Source organism: Rhinolophus sinicus, chromosome 7 (assembly GCF_057876585.1).
Source record: "Rhinolophus sinicus isolate RSI-liver-muscle chromosome 7, RSI-T2T, whole genome shotgun sequence".
Lineage (NCBI taxonomy): Eukaryota > Metazoa > Chordata > Mammalia > Chiroptera > Rhinolophidae > Rhinolophus > Rhinolophus sinicus.
This window is the reverse complement of record NC_142507.1, coordinates 12005874-12026509: the sequence shown is the minus strand read 5'-3', so window position 1 is coordinate 12026509 and position 20636 is coordinate 12005874. Positions and strand designations below refer to the sequence as shown.

Below are 20636 nucleotides of genomic sequence, written 5' to 3'. Positions count from 1 at the left end.
TCTACAGCTACATTTTGTAAACCTTACTCAGTCTTTTTTCTTTTCTTTGTTTTAAGATGCCAAGAGCATATAATGATGCCTGGCACTGGGGTGATAGTTGTGAAGATGGTGAGAAGTGATATGATTAGATTGGGAATATATTTTAGCCGTAGAATCAATGGAACTTGCTATGTATGAATTGGATGTGAAGAGTTGTGGAAAAGATCAGTCAGTGCTGATTCTTAGGTTTGGGGGAGGAGAAACTAAGTGAACTGTGGTACCTATTTACCAAAATTGGAAAAAGAGGTTTTGGCAGGTTAGGATGGGAACCTGCTATCTCTTTTGGATTGTTTGAGTTGTCTGTTAAACATGTTTATATGAGTTGTTGCTCATAAGAGAAATTTAATTTAGAATTATACATTTAGGAATGATAGGGATAGAAGTTCTCATTGTTTTCGTCTCAAGACCCCTTGATACTCTTAAAAATTATAGAGGACCCCAAAAAGCTTTGGTTTATGTAGATTATACGTGTCAGTATTTACCATGGTAGAAATTAAAACTGATAAACATGTTAGATATTTATTCATTTTAAAAATAGTGACAAAAGCATTACATTAACAAATATTTTTATGAAAAAATACTTTATTTTCTAAAATAAGATATCTGTGAGAAAGTTACATTACTTACAGTTTAAAAAACCTCTTTAAAGTCTGGCTTGCTTGAAAACCGCTGGATTTTCATGTCTGCTTCTGTATTTAATCTGTTGTGATATCTTGTTTTGGCTGAAAAAAAAATCCACATGAGCTATGTAGTTGGAAAAGGGAGAAGCATCTAGAAATAGCCATCAGTAGTTGGTAAACATTTATTCAAATACCTCTCTAAACAGAAAACATTGAAATATTGGGCTTGGTGGCTAAATATATAGAAAGAAAATGATAGAAAATATTGTACAAAAATGGGATCATATAATTATGGCACCTAAAAGTAAACTACAATATAATAATTATATTTTTTTATAAAAACAATAGTTAGCATTTTTCTATTCAACATAAGAATATGCCTTTTGAATTTTGTACCATAAAAATACATTTTTGGTTTACTAAATAAATAAATAAAATTTATGACTCTACTCTTAAATATGAATTCCCTTTCATAAGCCATCATATTTTAAAATTATTTTAATATCCATCTATATTAACTCTATGCAAAACTAGTTTGTGACTGTACAGCAGCAGATTGAATAACTGGCAGGTGTCGTCTCTCGTCTTTGTCCTGCCTTTCTAATCCTCTGTGTCAGTAATTGTCTTTGCTCAAACTGGTCTCCTTCTTATACTATAACTTTCCTTACAATTTGCAGAACTTTAATAATCCTTGCTCTTGCACTTAAACCCTAAGTTCATTTTAAGTACAGACACAAAATCATCACCATTGCTAGGTTCATTTGCTCCTTCCAACATATTCTGCGAAACCCTGGATGCCTGAGCCATCAATTAGCACGTGTGACTCTATTTGGCCCATATCCTTCCCTTTTTTCTGGGTTTGCTATGAAGCTGGGTTAGTGTCTACACCTTGGCTAAAGAACATACTGATTGTTCTCTGAACTGAACATGGATTTCACTCTCACTGGATAAAAAATTGTGGATGCCCTGACTCTTGGTTCCAAGTATCATGCCCAGGATACAACCTCCCCTCTCTCTCCCTTTCTCTTCCAAGCACTAGTTCAGGGGAGTTTCCATATAACCACGTTGCATACATTGTAGATTTTCATTTACTTAATATTTATCTTTCTGAAGACTTCATGGAAATTACTGAAATTTATTGCACATGTATTTTCGTTTGTATTGAAGAAGACTACTTGTCATACTAAATAAGATATTATTGGGAAAAAATTTGTTAGTAGAAAAAAAATGTTCCCACTCTCATACCTGATTTTCAAGAGTACCAGACAATAAAGAAGAAACACAGACTTCAGCATCACAGCCACCATCTGGAACCACCCTTGGATGAGAGGGACAGCTTGCCCCATGGCGCCCTCTGGTGACAATGAAGCTCACTGTTTTGCATTTTTCTCAAGAAAAAGTGAATCTCAGGCAGATACTAAAAAACAGTCACACAGAATGATTTACAATTTGTGTTGACCTGACACTTATGTCTTTAATGTAATAGTATAAATGAATACAGATTCTTCTTTTTAATCTTCCATTAACAACTTTGGGGGTTCAGTAAATATATATTTTTCTTAACCTTTATGAAACACTGATCTTTCACCATCTTTCTAGTTCGATTATAATTTCATTGAAATTATTTCTTCTGTGAGCTTTAAAGCTAGTTTACAAATTCTGAAAAAGGTAAGAATTGTTAATTCTATGTAAAATGGAAAGATAAAATAAAACAGATACTATCTTTAGGCTTTTTTTTTAATTGTGGGAATTCTATTAATTTCCTATTGATTAATCTTTTCCTTTCCCTTTCCTTAACCATTATTCTGGTTTTCTATTGCTTCTATAATAAATTAAAACAAGACAATTTATTATCTTACAGTTCTGTAGTTTAGAAGTTTAACACGAGTCTTCCTGGGCTAAAATCAAGGTGTCAGAGGACTGCCTTCCTCCCTGGAGTTCTAAGGGAAATCTGTTTTCTGCCTTTTCCAGCTTCTAAAGGCTGCCGTCTCATCTCTCTCTAGTTTCAGCTTGGGAAAGGTCTCCACTTTTATGGAATCATGTGACTAGGTTGGGGCCACTCGGCTAATCAAGATGTCCCCTTTGTAACATCATTAGCCTTAATTATGGGAAGTTCCTTTTGACATGAAATGTAATGTATTCAGAGATATAGGGATTAGGATGTGGATATTTTGGGGAAGCCATTATTTTGCCTCTACAGTCATCATCCACGGTCATATGGTATGACCTTTCATATCTACATATAATTTTTCAGACTCCTACAATTCCAGTTCATCCTTCAAAATGCCACATAGTAGGCATGGTTGGTGCCTGCCCAGTTCCCCTTTACTAGGGCAGTGGGACCCATCCTTCAGCTATGAGTGTCGGGTGCTATGGGCTCCTTCATCTCCTGAGGATTGCTTCAACCCAATGGAAAGCATCCTGCCCAGAGCTGCCTGGGTTGACCCTCAGCTAATGTCTGACTGAAATAAGGCCCTGAGTTGTCATTCACATCCCAGAACTCCCTAAGGGATCAAGCTGAGAGTAGACATTAGCTGAATCATATTTTCCCTTGTCTTCTCCTGCTTCCTTCACTCTCTTACAGGTTTCCCCTAAGAACTGCCCCCTCACCCCCAAGTAAATCAGTTTCTTGGCCTCTGGTTCTAGGGAACCCTACCTAAGACATGCCACGGGAGGAATCTTCCTAAAACCAAACCCTGCTGAAGATTTTTCTGTGACTACCTGCTACCTACCAAATTAAGTCCAGATTCCTTAAGACTAGACTTAGCAGTCTCCATTTTTTCATTTAAATATGTATCTTATGCTTTATTTCACTCTTTTTCTCTCTCAGAGTCTGTGCTGTACTCAACAAGATCTAGTGGAAGGCAGCCAGACTATAGTACTTTCAGGTCACATTTTTGTTTAAATTAAAGTTTATTGGGGTGACAATGGTTAGTAAAGTTACATAGGTTTCAGGCATACAATTTTGTGATGCATCATCTATATATATCATATGTGTTCACCACCCAGAGTCAGTTCTCCTTCCATCACCATATATTTGACCCCATTTACCCTTTTCTACAATCCCCTTCCCCCCTTATCCTCTGGTAACCACTAAACTATTGTTTGTGTCTATGAGTTTTTGTTTATTTGTCTTGTTCCTTTGTTGCTTTCAGTTTTATTCCCACATATATTTTTTTAATTTATTTTCACTTTTTCACTCATTATCATCCTTCCAACCCCGACTATTTTCCATCATTGAAGCTCCAGCCTTCCCTGATCATTCTTGCAGAAAGTGAGATCTTCGAGAATACAGCAACCACATCACAAATGGTACCCTTGTCTCACTGTTGGAATTTGTGTTCACTGCTCAAGGAAGTAGCCTGGTATTCTGGAAAAATCCGCAGAATCTTGACTCCTGTCATTTTCTAATTATGTGACTTCAGAAAGTTATTTATAGATGCTGAGCTTTAGTTTCCTTCTCTGTGAAAAGTAATGGATTTAGTAACTATTAAAAATAACATCAGTTACTTGCTCACTCAAAAATACCGTTAGGTAGCTTGCTAAGATAGCCAAAATATAAAGCATTTAAAGAAATATTTAGGAAAATCATTTCAAAAGCAACAGATTAGAGGGAAAATATAAATCTGCTGTGCAAAATGCAGGCTTGAAGTTCAACGTAATTGCTCCACTTGAGCCACATTGAGCTTTTGGTCACTCGGTGTCATCATCACCCATAGGATTTATCATTTTCCAGTTGTTCACAGGAAAACGAACTTCCTGCTCCTGAATCCTAGGAAAAAAAGGTCTCCGATGTAATCGTCATGAACTAGACAGTATACAATGTGTCAATAATGTCCTCAAAAATATTCTTATATTTCTATGAACAAAAGACAGCAGAGTAAAAAGGCAGCTTTTGGAATATGAGAAATAGTTGCAAATCATGTCTGATAAGAGGTTAATATCCAGGATATATAAAGAACTCCTACAACTCCTACAACAGCAAAACAAATAACCTGATTAAAAATGGGCAAAAGACTTCAATAGACTTTTCTCCAAAGATGGTATACAAATGTCCAGCAAGTGTATGAAAAGATGCTTAAAGTCCCAATCATTAGAGAAATGTAAATCAAAACTACAGTGAAACTACAGTGAGATACCATCTCATACCCATTAGGATGGCTACTATAAAAAACACACACAAAAAAAAAACCCAGAAAATAAGAAGTGTCAGTGAGGATGTAGAGAAATTGCCTTGTACACTGTTGGTGGGAATGTAAAATGGTGCAGTCACTATGGAAACCAGTATGGCAGTTCTTAAAAACATTAAAAATAAAATTACCAGATGATCCAGCAATCCTACTTCTGGGTGTATATCCAAAAGAATCGAAAGCAGGATCTCTAAGAGATGTCCGCATACCTGTGTTCACGGCAGCATTATTCACAGTAGCCAAAAGGTGGAAGCCACCCAAGTGTCCACTTATGGATGAATAGATAAACAAAATGTGGTCTATACATACAGTGGAATATTATTCAGCCTTAAAAGGATGGAAATCGTGTCACATGCTACAACATGAAAGAACCTTGAGGATATTATGCCGAGTGAAATAAGTCAGCTACAGAAAGATATATACTGTCTGATTCCATTTATATGAGGCATCTAAAGTAGTCAAATTCATAGAAACAGAAAGTAAAATGACGGTTACCAGAGGCTGGGGGTGTAGTGGCGAATGGGAGTTAATGGGTGCAGGGTTTCAATTTTGCAAGATGAAAGATGTCCGTTCATCGTTGGTTTTACACAGAGATTGATGGCACAGTAATGTGAATGTACTTATCACTGAATTATATACTTAAAAATGGTTAAAGTGGTAACTTGTAAGTTCCTTGTTTTTTTAGCCCAATGAAAAAGTATATATTCTTACAGTAATGAGATCATTAGTTTCATAGGAGTTCTTTGAATAATGTCTACTGACCTAGGCAGATGTCATAATGCAAAAGTAAAGTTCAGTTAGAACAATTCCACAAAAGTCTCAATAGTGAGATATAGGGCAGGGCTCCCTGAGGTTCTGACTTAAGGAAAAGATACATTTTACAGTATTCAGAGTTTGGACAGTCTACATATCTTTTAGACAACTCATCAGACTATTATCTATTATAGCTCTTGTTACCTGTAGATGATAGTGAGTTTGAGTTTCTAGTCCTTGAATCTTTAAATAAATATAATAATAATAGTAGTAGTAGTAGTAGTAGTAGATATAATAATGAACCCTTTAGTGCATACTGTGTTCTAGACCTTGGGTTAAGCATTGTTACAGATTATACCATTTTATCCTATTGAAAAAATAGGTAACATTTATTGGGAGCTGTGGCGTGCCAGGTGGTGTTCTAAGTTATTAACCTGCATTATCTCACTTAATGTTTACTCATAGCCTATGAAGTAGGGACTGTTATCCCCACTTGACTGGTGACACAGGAGGTTAATAAACTTACCAGAGGTTGTAGAATGTAGAAGTGGAACACAAGCCCAGGCAAATCAACTCCAGAGCGTGTGCTCTTAACAATTACATCACGTCTGTGATCTAGGTGTTGTTACTCACCAGTCTAAGAGGTGAAAATAGGAGTCCTTAGTTTCATAAATTCCCCTTTGTCCTGGTAAATGGAAGAACTAGAGCTCAAACCCAGTCTGTACTCCAGAGTTTGTACTCTCAACTTCTCCGGTGGATTATCCCAGTATCATTCCTATTATAATGCCTGGGGCAGAGTAATCACTCAATTAATAATGGCTATTTTTATTAGAAAATAAAAATACAGTGCCTCTAAGCCAGTGATAAATGATGAGTAAATACCTAGCTAGAGCTAAAATCATCTTGTTTCTCTAATTCAGTTCTACCTTCTGTGGCCTTTTATCATTTTCCCCACTATCGAGATATTTTTGGGGGCTATTTTATATGTTGAGAGCGCTATTTTGTTCCAGTTTGATGGTTATCTCAAGTGTGAGACAGTGTTCTTGCTCACAGTGTTCCAGTGTGGAAGTTAGTATGTACGAGACCATGTAAAGTAACTAGACAGGGAACGGTACATGCACAAGGACTGAAAATTAAGTTCGTGAACTTGTTGCAATGATGTTCTTACCTTTTTTTAATATCAGAGGGATTATTCATTATGAATTTGTACCAACTGGACAAACAGTTAACTGAATTTACTATTTGGAAGTGCTGAAAATGCTTGTGAAAAAGTTAGATAACCTGAACTTTTTGCCAACAATTCATATTTCTTGCATCACGACAATGCATCAGCTATCAGGGCACTGTCTGTGAGGGAGTTTTTAGCCAGTAAACAAATAACAGTATTGGAACACCCTCCCTACTCGCCTGATTTGGCCCCCAATGACTTCTTTCTTTACCCGAAGATAAAGGAACTATTGAACGGAAGACATTTTGATGCCATTCAGGACATCAAGGGTAATACGACAGCTCTGATGGCCATTCCAAAAAGAGTTCCAAAATTGCTTTGAAGGGTGGACTAGGCACTGGCATCAGTGCATAGCTTCCCAAGGGGAGTACTTTAAAGGTGACTTTAGTGATATTCAGCAATGAAGTATGTAGCACTTTTTCTAGGATGAGTTCGTGAACTGAATTGTCAGACCTTGATATTTATCAGACACATAGTGTGACAGGTACTGTGCCAAATGCTGTAAGTACACTTTGTCACTAACATTCATAACAGTCCAAAAGAAAGTTCTTGATATCTCCATTTTAATAGCTAATATTCTGCTCAACTCAGATTTGAGTACAAATTTAACTCTAGAGCCCATTTTCTTTACCACTGTGTTATCTTGCCTCACGACAAAGCTAAGAAGCTCATAGAGAGCCTGTCTTACACTATCTCAGAATGGCTCTATGTGAACCTTTGGAATTCGGTGCAGACATTATGTACCACGGGCTTTCTAGCCACTTGATGGTTGCCTCACTAAGGATACCAATGGAAGAGCTGAGTCCTTAGCTCCTTCAAAGTGAGGCCTCTTCCTACCAGATACCTATTCACTTTCCATTTCTATTAATTTCTTCCCAAACAGTCTGGGTTTCTGTTTTTTGTTTTTGTCACTAGTTGGAGAATGGATGTTATATCCAGTAGGACATACTTAGATTGTCATGATCCTTTCATCTTCTGTGTTGCAGACTCTCTTGCCTGCTGACATGTGACCTACATGTGCATTGCATGATATTTTTGGCAGTAGAGGAAAATCCATAGAGCTGCTTTGTATTCTATGTTGGTCATATGTTTGATTTATAAGGTAACAGTCCTAATAGTAAGGGAGACAGTCAGTAAGTAGGAATGTTGCCCATGTTTTGTCCTAATTACCTCTCTCCAAATGAAATGTGGAAAATGACAATCAAGGAAAAATATTTGAAGTTTACATCACAGACAAAGCTCAATAACCCTAATTATAGGTCCCTTTTAAAAATAGAGGAGAAAAGACCCACATTCCACTAAAAATGAGCCATATGAGCAGAATGTTCACAGAAAATTAAACAAAATGCTTAACTGTACTAAAAGATGCTCCGCCTCGTTCAAAATAAGAGAAATGCAAATTAAATACTACTGCTCACCCATCAGAGTTACAAAAATCCCCAAGTTTGTTAAAATACTCTGTTGGTGAGTCTGTGGGGAAACAGGCGCTTTCACACTGGAATGCTGGTGGGAATGCAAAATGGTACAAACACGATGGAGGGAAAATTTTCAATATCCGAAAAATTATATGTGCAATTATTGTTTGATCAAATGATCCTAATTCTATGAGTTTATTCCAAGGACACTCTGGCAAAAATAGGGGAAAAAAAAACAAACCTATGCATATTCCTATACATTGTTGTGCTATTTAAATAGCAAAAGGGTAGAAACAGCTAAATGCCCATTAGAAAAAGAATAATGGATAAATTATAGTTCGTCCACACAATAGAGACGACAGAGTGATCCCCAGGATATATTGTTGAATGAAAATGGCAAGGAGAAAAATAGTGTGCTGTATAGTGTGCTACCATACCATTTATCTAAGTAAGTGTAATAAAAATGTAGGTACAAATTTGATTATATTAAAGCCAAAACAATAATAGCAAAACCTGTCATACTGTAACACACATACACCCCTACATACACACATAACTGGAAGTCAAGGAGGAGCTCTTTCTTATAGGACAGTACCAACAAATACATGTAGAAGGAATGGTGAAATTAGAAAATCACAAATTGAAAAAAAAAGAAAACAAAATAAAATCACAAATTGGCAACCATCACAGTAATTATGCAGCCAACGGGCAGCAAAGGATATTAAAATCAGTGGGTGAAATTTTCATGAATTACGGATTATCTACATAGTTGCAAATTTACTCCCAGAACATAGGTAATAATTAACAAGAGAAAAGTAGCAATTTCCCAAGAGAAACTTGAAAGACACCACCTAACCAAATGATCAAGGGTAACCTCATTATCGATGGAACAAATCAACATCATGTGCCTTTGATATGAAAAGAATACATCACGTCTGTGTTATTTTTGCCAAAGTGCATGACTTGAATATAATCACGAGAAAAATAGTGGCAAAACACCAATTGAGGGACTGCCTTAAAAATAAGTGGCCTTTACTTTTTAAGATCAACATAAAGGTCATAAAAATCAGAGAAAGACTGAAAACTGTTCCACATTAAATGAGATACAAAATTAAAATTGAATGCCATGTGTGATCCAGGATTTTCTTTTTCCATAAGGAGCGGTGTTCAAATAGCTGGGGACATTTAAACAAGGTTGGTATATTAGTATTTTATCAGTGTTAATTTTTGGTTTTGAGAATTATACTGTGGCCATGTAAGAAAATCCTTCTTTATAGGAAATGTACCTTGAAGTGTTTAGGGGTAAAGGAATATCATATCTGCAACTTACTTTCAAATGTTTCTAGGGAAGCTTTATATATATAGATATATGTATGTGTGTGCGTAGATAGATGGATAGATGGATGGATGGATGGAACGATCTATGGATCGATAGATAGATAGACGATATAAGAGAGAGAAAGATAAGGCAAAATATCAACCAATAATGTTCATATTATCACATTAACAACATTTGGGCAATCTGGGTGAAGGGGTACACAAGTGTTGGGTTGTTTTTGTTTTTTGACTTTTCCATAGGTCGGAATTATGCTTAAAATATACATATTTCTTAAGTTTGTCCACTATTACAACCCCAATAACAGCGAGTACCCCTAGTGTCCAGATTCTACTCTTACTATTTTAAGACTAGATATTTATTTTATTTATTAATTAAAATTTTTATAAAATATTTATCCATATTAAAATATTTATAAAAATTATTTATAAAATAGTAAAGTATTTCTAATATTTTAAGACTTAATATTTCCCACCGAAAGGAACCCGCGTCCCTTTAGAACAATGGCTGATTCCAGTCTGGAGCAGACAATGCACAAAAAGAGCCTATATCTCGTCATGCCAGAAGGCAGGAACTTTGTGAAATACTACCAGGATTGCATCAAGAGAGCTCAGGCGCCCAGCTTAAATAGTCTCCTACTGGAAGGACTTGAGAACATTTGAACATGAATAAAAATAACTGCAATACAGTTAATAATATCTAATATCTTAAAATCTATGTGTTCATCAAAAAAAAAGTTAATAATCTTTAGAGAATGTTAGGGGGCCAAAGTTATTCTTTTAGAAAACTGATAAAAGTAAAGAATCAAACATTTAATCTGCCTTTCCTATAAAAATTATAAGTCAGGATAACCAAGTATTTGTTGACAGGAAGTACCTTCTGACAGAAGTATTTCAGGAAATCAGCGAATGTGGAATTCTAAAATTAGACAATCACCATTTGGCAATTCCTACTGAATTAATGAATCTAAGGAATATTTTTCAGTGCTGCCAACATCTTTAAAGAAGAGCCTGTGGGACATATGTACCTCCATATGAAACCGTAACCATTCTCTCTGAAGCAATACTTCTTAAAATACAAAACAATACAAAAAGAAAAAGAAAACACAGAAAAACCCCACAACAAAGTTTCATCCAGATCTAACTACTAATTTACAGAAATTACAAGGGGCATAGGAACATTTCAAAGCACATCACAGGGGTGCAAAGGGAAAAATTGAGACTGTGGAAAACTCACAGGACAAACTACTTGAGTTTCTTGAACAATAGCAATAACACAATTATAAGGGGAAGAAAAATGAGACAGAGGAGGGGACCCCATATATTAAAAGACATAAAAGACAGTCACTCAAAACGTATGGAGTCTTGCTTAGTGTCTGACTTGTGCAAGCAAGCGAAGATAATTTCCCTGAGATCATCAGGGAAATTTGAAAACTAGTTAGATCTTTGTTGATATTGAATTATTGTTAATTTATTGTTAGGTATGCTGACGTTACTGTATCAGTTTACAGAAAAATCACTCTTACTTTTTAGAGATCCACATTGGACTCTTTACAAGTGATATGATACAGTGAATGAGATTTGCTTTGAAATAATCTGGGCAGGGGAGGGGGAATGTGGAAGGGGTGTGGGTTGGGATAAGGATGAAGTGAGTTTACCCATGAGTTGATAATTGATGAAAATATGTGTGCGTACAAAGGGGTTTTTTACTACTTATTATACTTCTATATTTGCAAACCAATTTCCATTAAAAGAGTTAAAGCATTTAGATCACAGGTAGGAGGGCACAGGAGATAGCAGTGGAGGGAGGAGGGGTAACATCGGGCACCTGTCTGCTAGGAGGTAATGCTAGGTATTTTCTGATGTGTTATTGAATTTAATTCTTGCACCCGTCCAATGAAGCGGTTGTGCTTTCTCTGTTTTACAAATGATGTCACTGAGGCTGGAGTGATTGAATGATTCGTTCAGGGTCCCCTGCTGGCCTGATCCCTCATCTGTCTGCCTCCAAATCCATGCTTTTCCCCTACAATGTATTGTACTTCACCATAGAAGGGAAAGATCTAAAAATGGGTTTATTGTACTATTTTAACAACTGTATTGAGATACAATTTACGTATCATAAAATTTCTCTTTTAAAGTGTTATGTTTTAGTATATTTATGGAGTTTTGTAATCATTACTACAACCAAGTTTAGAACATTCTCATCAGCCCAAAAAGAAATCCCATACCCACTCCTCGTTCCCCCTAAATCCTAAAGCCCTAGACAACCACTAATCCCCTTTCTGTCTCTACAGATTTGCCTATTCTGGAAATTTCATATAAATGCAGTTATACAATATGTGTTAGCATGTTTTCAGGGTATATCCATGTTGTAGCATATATCAGTACTTCATTCCTTTTTAATTCTGAATAATATTAGATTGTATGGATAGACCACACTTTGTTTATTCATTCATCACTTGATGGACATTTGAGTTGTTTCCTCTTTTTAGTTATGAATAATGTATCTATGAACATTCATGCATAAGTGTTTGTGTGGACATGTGTTTTCATTTCTCTTAGGTACATATGTAGGGAATGGAAATGCTGGCGCATATGGTACTCTATATTTAACTTTTTGAGTTACTGCCAAACTGGTTTTCACAGTGGAGGCACCATTACACATTCCAACCAGCAAGTATGAGGGTTCCAATGTCTCCCTATCCTTGCCAACTTGTTCTTTTCTGTCTCTTAAATGATAGCCATCCTCATGGTGTGAGTAGTATAATATTGCAGTTTTGATTTACGTTTCTCTCATGACTCCGTGATGTTGCTAATGCAATATTGAAGCACTGAATTGTACATTACCTGAATATTGTCGTTCTTTTATTTACTCTACAAATGTTTATTGAGTACCGTCTATATGCCAGGCCTTGGAAAAGAAGAAATGACACTTCATTTTTGTAACTGTAGGCAATAATGCTAGTAGCCGAGGGGTTTGGTAGTGAGAAAATGAACAAATTCCCTTTGGATGGCTTTCATTTTTCTCATTAAAATAAGAAGCAATATCATCAGCTGAGAATCAGGAGAGACAGGAGATGTTGAAGTTAACTGAGGAATGAAAATATACCTGCACTAAAAGAGAAAAAATAACTAATTGTACTTTAGCATATATTCTTCTTTTACATTAAAAATTATTATGAATATATTATGCATCAAAATATGTAAGAAATAATATAATGAACAACTAAATGTTTACTATGTAGCGAAAGAATGACTCATTTGATGTAGCTGAACACCTCTGTGTAACTCTACCTAATGACAGTCAACTCCATCCCTGTCCTGAAGTTTGTCTATATTGCCTTGTTTTTCTTCGATCTTTGCACGCGCGCGCGGGCACACACACACACACACACACACACACACACAGAGGAGTATTCTTCCACCATAAAAAGAAGGAAATCTTGCCATTTGTGACAGTATGGCTGGACCTTGAGGGCATTATGTTAAGTGAAATAAGTAAGGCAGAGAAAGACAAATACTGTATGATCTCACTTATATGTGGAATCAGAAAAATATCTAACTCATAGAAACAGAGTGGGATGGTGGTTGCCAGGGGAGGGGGCATGTGGAAAATAGGTACAGCGGATCAAAGGACACAAACGCCCAGTTACAAGATGAATAATTTCTGAGATCCAATGCACAACGTGGAGGGTACAGTTAACAATACTTGAAAGTTGCTAAGAGAGTAGAATTTAAAAGTTCTCACCACACACAAAAAAACTGGTCTTTATGTTCGGTGATGGATACGTTAACTAGACTCTTTATATCCGTATATGAAATCATCACATTGTACCACTTAAATTTCCACAATGTTGTATGTTAATTGTATTTCAATAGAGCTGGAAAAAAAGGAAGGACCAGTAGGAAGGGAGCTTTTAACTATCTGTTTACATTACTTCCTTTAATCTCTAACTCAGTTTCAGTATGTGGATTAGTTTAAAGATAACTGTTATCAAGTTCAAACATTTAATGTGGTTTTGTGTTAAATCAAACATTTAATGCGTGATTATGTGTTCCAAAATTTTTCCTTTGTGAATGGGCAGAATTAAAATAATTTACACAAAAACTTAAGAGTTTATAAGAAATATTTCACTGTTCCGGATCGATCATCTTGTAGACTTTCATGTGATATGGCTTAAAAAATTATTAATCAATGTTGTCGATGAATCATTTACATAATTTTTAGTTAGGCATAAAGATACTCCATAATTCACCACAGATGCATTGTTTTTCATTCTTTGAATTATTTTTTAATTCAATCAACACACATTTTTGTGCTTATTTTATGACATGAGAATTATACTAGTTATTATGGAGGAAACAAAGGGATTTAAGACACGATCCAGCCTTCTGTGAACATCTTGGTTTATTAAGAGGAGAAAACATTCAGATAACGTGGCGTATAATCAAATGCCATGCTGATCACCAGTGGTCAGAGCAGCTAAACACACTGTGGGGTACCCCTGGGAGCAGGCTGCTTGGAGAGAGTAGGCCTGGTCTAAGGTAACTGCTTGGACAATTAGTTTCCTGCCAGTAGGAAATACTAAGCAAAACTCGGGTCTTTGGGAGCATTTTTGACTGGAAATGCTTTTCTTATTTACTTGCTTAAGAATCTCAACATCTAGGGACTCCTAGCCTTAGGAAGACAAAGGAATGTGATTTGTACATGTTGAAGGAATAATTAGAATTTACATTGTTTAGCAGTGAAATCTTATATGATTTTTTTTTATCCATGTACTGAAAATAGTTTCACAAACTTGTTTCATTCAATGCGCATTTAAAATTTTTCTTTTGCCACATACTGATGTTTATGGTGTGTTATAGGTAAAGAACTGCTCTCTTCACTGAAATCCTTTCATAAAGATTTATGGAAACATATTTACTTAGCTTAATCAACTATAAGTAATATATCCAAAGCAAAATATGCTATTTTAATCTCTTACAGGTATATAGACTATATTCAAGAACTTTTAGAGATATGATAATTTTAGAACGGGGTAGATAAAAAAACAAACAAAAAAATTTTATGCATTCCAAAAAATAAAAATAATGGAGTCACATTTTTTTCACCTGTAAAATGTCCCCTCCCCCCAACCTCCCTGACCTTGTTTGCAGCTCTCTGTATTGCTTTGCTCCTCAGCTATCTCTCACTAAATATCGGCTAGTTAAATATCGGAGTTAAATAAACTGCTTATCAAACCATTTATCCTTCTTCTCTCTCTGCTCTACATTCCAACAGCAGTGACATCTCTCATTGAATTGAATATTCCAGTAAGCCACCATGGAGATTTTTTTCTGATTCTGTGTAGTTCTCAACTTTTTGATTATACTCAATTTAAAATCCCATTTTACATTTTCGTTTATACTGTCCGAATCCACTCATGTCTCTTGGTACAATGGTCAGTTTCTTCGTCCCGTTCTTATCTGTTGAACCTATAGCAAGACAAATCTCTAAGCCCGTTCTGCCCCATTACATAAGTAAGATTAATAGCATTGAGTTAATTATCCAATCTTTGACCTATACTATCTATAAAATAAAATTTCATGGGATGAAACCTGCCCCATCAATTCTCTGCTTTGTTTCTCTGCCCATATTTACAACCAAACATCTCTACTTATCCAATTGGCCCATTCCTACAATTTGGTTTACTGTTTTTTCCCCAGATGCATCACATGTAGAGAAGTGGTTTGAATGCAATCCATATCCTTAAATAAACGTGTCTAGCATACGTACAGAATTCTGTGGCTTAACTGTGCTACCCTACGAAGTCATCTGCTCCAGTAGGTTTTGTAATTCCCATTGTTGCCATTTTACTGCTGGAGAAAGTGGAATTCAGAGAACAAGTAACATTTCAAAGACACACAGGCCAAAGCTGACTCTGATGCTGAAAATATGTTTATAGATTTTTTTTAAAAAAAATTCTAAAACATGGCTTTGTCTCAGTTTGTTTTTAGAAGTAAATTTAGGTTTAAAATTTAATTTTAATTCTTGTGCTTCAAATGATATTAAGTTGTGGCAGATGAATATGCCTTTCTAGTACTTTCAGAACATTAATTTGATTGCATGATTTCACAGCTGAAAGCCACTGATAGTGCTTTGATTTTCTGACTCTGGGAACATAAATACAGAAGGAATTCAGATGAGTTGCTATGCAAACACTGTTAGTAAGAGTTAGCCACTACATGTTCATGTGAGCTGGGAATCAATATTAAGATATCCAACTACTTTCTGTCACTTCTTATTTGGATAAATATTCATCAAATATGTCCTAAACATATTTCACATGTTGCTTTTGGTATTAAATTTGCATATTAATTCATATTACATTGTAATATTATATATACAATATATTACATTGTATATATTGTAATACTGTATTTGTATTGTATTTGTATAATATTTTAGGGAATTGTAAAGACTCAGAAAACTTTTACGGAATTGTGCGAGATTCTCGTAATACTAAAAATTATAGATAGCTAAATATAATTTAAGCAGAGCCTGTGTTCCTCAGATCAAGATATTTTAAAAATACGTCTTTTTCTTATTAGAAGACAAGTACATATTTGTCATAGAATAATGAAAAAGCATGGAAATGCCAAAAGAAGAAATTCAAATTAACCTATAGTTCCTCCATTCAGCTAAGACCATTAAATTTTAGTCTTGTCATTTTTTCCTAACAAATCAAGCAGTTTCTGGCATATAGTGGCTCTTAAACATACAATAAAATAAATAAATGCATAGATTAGTGTATGAATGATGGGTATACATCCATATGAATTGTTAAACAAAAATTAGATCATACGATAGGTATTGTTTTTTTAACCTGCCCTTTTTTTCATTTACTGAGATATCCCTAAGGAATTACACACATTCAGTATTCGTATATCATTTTAAATTATTAAATGATATAATATTTAAAATCTCATTTTAGAGCCGCGTCATATCTGAGTCTATGAAGAGAGATCAGTTTAACATTTTCTGAGTTAGCATAGCATATCTGTCATTAATATTACCCTGCTTCGAACCTCTAGGGGATCCCTAAAATTCCCAAATGCTTCACAGTTGGAGGCAACACACCCTTCCGCCCCCATCTCCCCATTTCCTCATTTCCTGACCCCATTCCAATTCCCCCCTGTGAAATCACCATTTCCCAGCGGTACCAAGCTCTGTCACTACATGGGCCTTACAACATACTCTTCCTTGTATCACAAATGCTCCTCCTGTACCTGCTTCCTGAGAACACGGACGCAGCCTTCCGAATGCCGACCCCATTCCTGGGTCCTCTGTGACAGCGACCTTCGGGAATCAACACAAATCACATCAAGTCATCTAGTAGAGATGGAGAGAACTGAAGTTTTAAGTCAATTCAGAAAGAAGAAAGGAACGTTTTGATTTGAGAAAGCAGTTAAACCTCTAGACGAAATTATTTCCCTGTTGACATGTTAACCCGAATAAATCATCTAAGGCAGCACATTCTTTTCTCCTCTTCAGGAAACAGCGGCTTTCAATTCTTCTCTTCTGAGACCCCGTGTGATCGGAGAATGGATTGGCAGAGAAGAGAATGATGCTGACCCACTCGCTGCTGAAATGCTACAGCCCCCGATTCCGAGAAGTAAAAATGAACAGTGGGAAAGTGAGGACAGTAGCTCCAGCCCTGCAGGAAGGTAAGATGAGATGTCCTCTAAGACTCTGAACATTATTAGTCATTAGAAGGTAAAAGGAAAATAAATTCAAGTTCATGGTTTTGTTGAAATAAGTCTCAGCAATTTTATATAGAAAATTATGTTGGACTCCACATAAGATAAGCATTAATTTCTCTGTTTTAAAATTTGAGTGTTATGAGATTTGCTTTTAGGTTTTGGTTTTGATTTTTTTCTTTACAGCTAGGAAGATTAGTATTTGCTACTAATACCAAATAGAGAAATAAGTTCAAGGACATAAGCTGTCGGCTGAGATCTACTATATATAACTTTGGGCAGGGAGTGGCTGACTGTTAAGAATTGGAGGTACATCTATCTTTATGAATAAATGCTTTTAAATTTGGAGGTTAGATACCCAGAAGAGGGATTGCTGGGTCATATGGTAGCTCTATTCTTAATTTTTGGAGGAACCTCTATACTGTTTTCCATAGTAGCTGAACCAATTTACATTTGCACCAACAGGGTACGAGGGTCCCCTTTGCTCCACAACCTCTCCAGCACTTATTATTTCTTCTCTTGTTGATAACAGCCATTCTAACAAGTGTGAGGTGGTATCTCATTGTGGTTTTGATTTGCTTTTCCTTTATAGCTTGTGAAGTTGAGCATCTTTCATAGATATGTTGGCTATTTGTATGTCTTCTTGAGAAAGGTCTCTGTTCAGGTCCTCTACTCATTTTTAAATTGAATTGTTTGTTTTGTTGTTGTTGAGTTGTATGAGTTCTTTATATAATTTGAATATTAACCCCTTATCAGAGATAAGTTTCCAAATATCTTGTGCCATTCGGTTGTTGCCTTTTTGTTTTGTTGATGGCTTCTTTTGCTGTGCAGAAGCTTTTTAGTTTGATACAGTCCCATTCATTTACTTTTGCTTTTACTTTCCTTGCCTTTGGGGTCAAGTTCACAAAAAACTCGCTGAGATCAAGGGATATAAAACAGAAAGCAGCAAACAAACAAACAAAACAAACAAACTCACAGACAAACACAACAAACATGATAAGAGGGGAAGCAGAGTGGTAGGAGGATAAAGAGGGTAAAGGGGGTCAAATATATGGTGACAGAAGGGGACTAGATTTTGGGTGGTGAGCACACAATGCAATATACAGATGATGTATTACAGAATTGTGCACTTGAAACTTATATAATGTTATAAACCAATGTCACCCCAGTAAATTTAATTAAAAAGTAAGAATTGGAGAGGGAAGATTTCTGATGTACCAGAGAGATATAGTTAGTCAACAGGAAAAGGAAAACGATTAAATGTATAATAAACTATACAAAGTGGAGTCAATGAGGAATATAAAGAGAAAGAAACCTTGGTTTAGAACCATTTGACTTCAGAGTTGATAACTATGATTGAACATAATTATTCACATTTTCTTTGTTTGATGTTTGAAACTATTGTGATTTGTAGATTTGAAAGTTCATATTTTATTTTACTCAGACTGGTGGTGCTCAAAATGGTGGTGGGAGACTTGCCCTAAGTTTCCATATGCTGGCAGAAGGGTAACTTTGAAATATCCAGATCATATTTATTAGAAAAATATATTCAGAACAGACATTTTTTGTAACACTAATTGCAATGAGTGAAATGCAAAACAAAAATGAAAACTTCTATAAGGAAGTTGGAGCCAAAAAGCATTATGTGAAGCATGGCTTACCCAAGATTGAGAAAATAGATTTAAATATCATGACGTGAGATGTGATGGGAGCTGAAACTTTCTGTGTCAGTAGCTGAGCACTAGAAGAGCTTTTCCTGTGCATAGTATCGCCATAGTGACTTTGTGTATGCCACGTTAAGTTTATCAGCAACCAATAACTATTCTTTTTCAAGGAGAAAATTGTATTTTCTACAATGTAATAGCTTTCAAGGTTTTTTTTTTTTTCCTTTTTTTTACTTTGACTTATCACTTGGCTGGAGGGAAGGAAATTCAAAATACTTATTAATGTGCTTCAGGCATATAGAAAATTGAGTCTATTTCCATGAGAAAGAACTTTTGAATTATTTAAATAGTAGAAGTGTCCTATATAAGGAGAACACCATTTTTAAAAATCCATTTACCTTCTTTTGTGAAATGCCAGCTCAATTTCACCTGTCAATGAGGCTAATTTTATTTTTAATACCCGACTTATGAAAGCCACTAGACCTTTATCTTTATTCATTGCTAGGTCTTTAGTTCTTAAACGTAAAATAGAGGAATGTCGACTTTCATTTTGCTTTCATTTAGTCATGATAATAATCAGAGCTATTTATTGCCAATGTAAGTGCTTCTATTTTCTTCCTAACTTCAGTGAGCTCTTATTCTCTCTTGAATATGCAATGAAGGGGAATCTTTCCTGCAATCCTTGTTCAATCCCTTACCTATTAGAAACTCAGTCCATGAAGCTGTCTCTCAAATATTTATTTTGTAATGTTATTTTCAGTTTTATTTTTCTCTATCTTTAAGTTGCGAGTTGAGGTATTACCTATGAAATGAAGAAAGTGATGAAATCCTGCTCAGATTCCCCATTAGGGCTGAAAGAATATATGCGTATCTTAACTAAATTTCAAGAATAGTGATAAAATATAGATTAGAAACTACATCTCTCCCATCTTCTAATATAGAACAGGATTTCTGAATTTACACCAGGAACTCACACAGTGTTGATTTGATTTGGATAAATAAGAATGAATTGAGAATAAATTTTTAAATGACTGTACAGTTTGTAACTGTACTATTATTACCTGTTGCTCTTAAATGGTAATGAACTTACACTGTCGCTTAACAGTCTTAAGCATTCACAGAATAAATGATAGTCTATCTTCATGAAGGAAAAGACTTAATTTTCAAAAATGACTTCCGGTTTTTTCTTCTTCACTGGGATTGGCACATTGTCGTTGTTGATAGACATCTGTTATATGCGAGAAGGAGGCACATAGGACGCTTTCAGGACGCTTTCAGTAGATGTCTGCTAAACGAAGCATATTTATAAGAAGCATTGTTTATAGTCTGTCTTAAAGTTGTACCTGTTTACCTGTCTCAGTCTTTTCTGTTGTTAAAGCTCAAGTCTTATTTGAATGGCCGTTATGACCACACTCCATCTTTGATGCAACTTCCCCTTCAGAATAATACGTACACAATAGGCTGGGCTTTCACTGTTAGATTAGAGAGGATTACATAAAAGGCATAGTAAACCTTAAGAGTCTTATGGGTAGAATGTTACCCACAATTTTTTCCTGGAACCTTTTTTTTAATGGTATACCTTTCCTGAACTTTCTTTCTTAGTTCCTGCAAATACAACATTGTATGAAAAGGGTCAACAACATAGTATACGT

General features: G+C 35.4%; 1 protein-coding gene across 1 annotated transcript in view; it reads left to right on the top strand.

Moving 5' to 3' along the window:
* The window catches only part of C7H8orf34 (chromosome 7 C8orf34 homolog), a 110445-nt gene that overhangs the window by 77832 nt on the left and 11977 nt on the right, over nt 1–20636 (top strand). Inside the window, 1 exon segment of the mRNA XM_088799379.1 lies at nt 17115–17287. Within this exon segment, the coding sequence (XP_088655505.1) occupies nt 17115–17287 (173 nt within the window).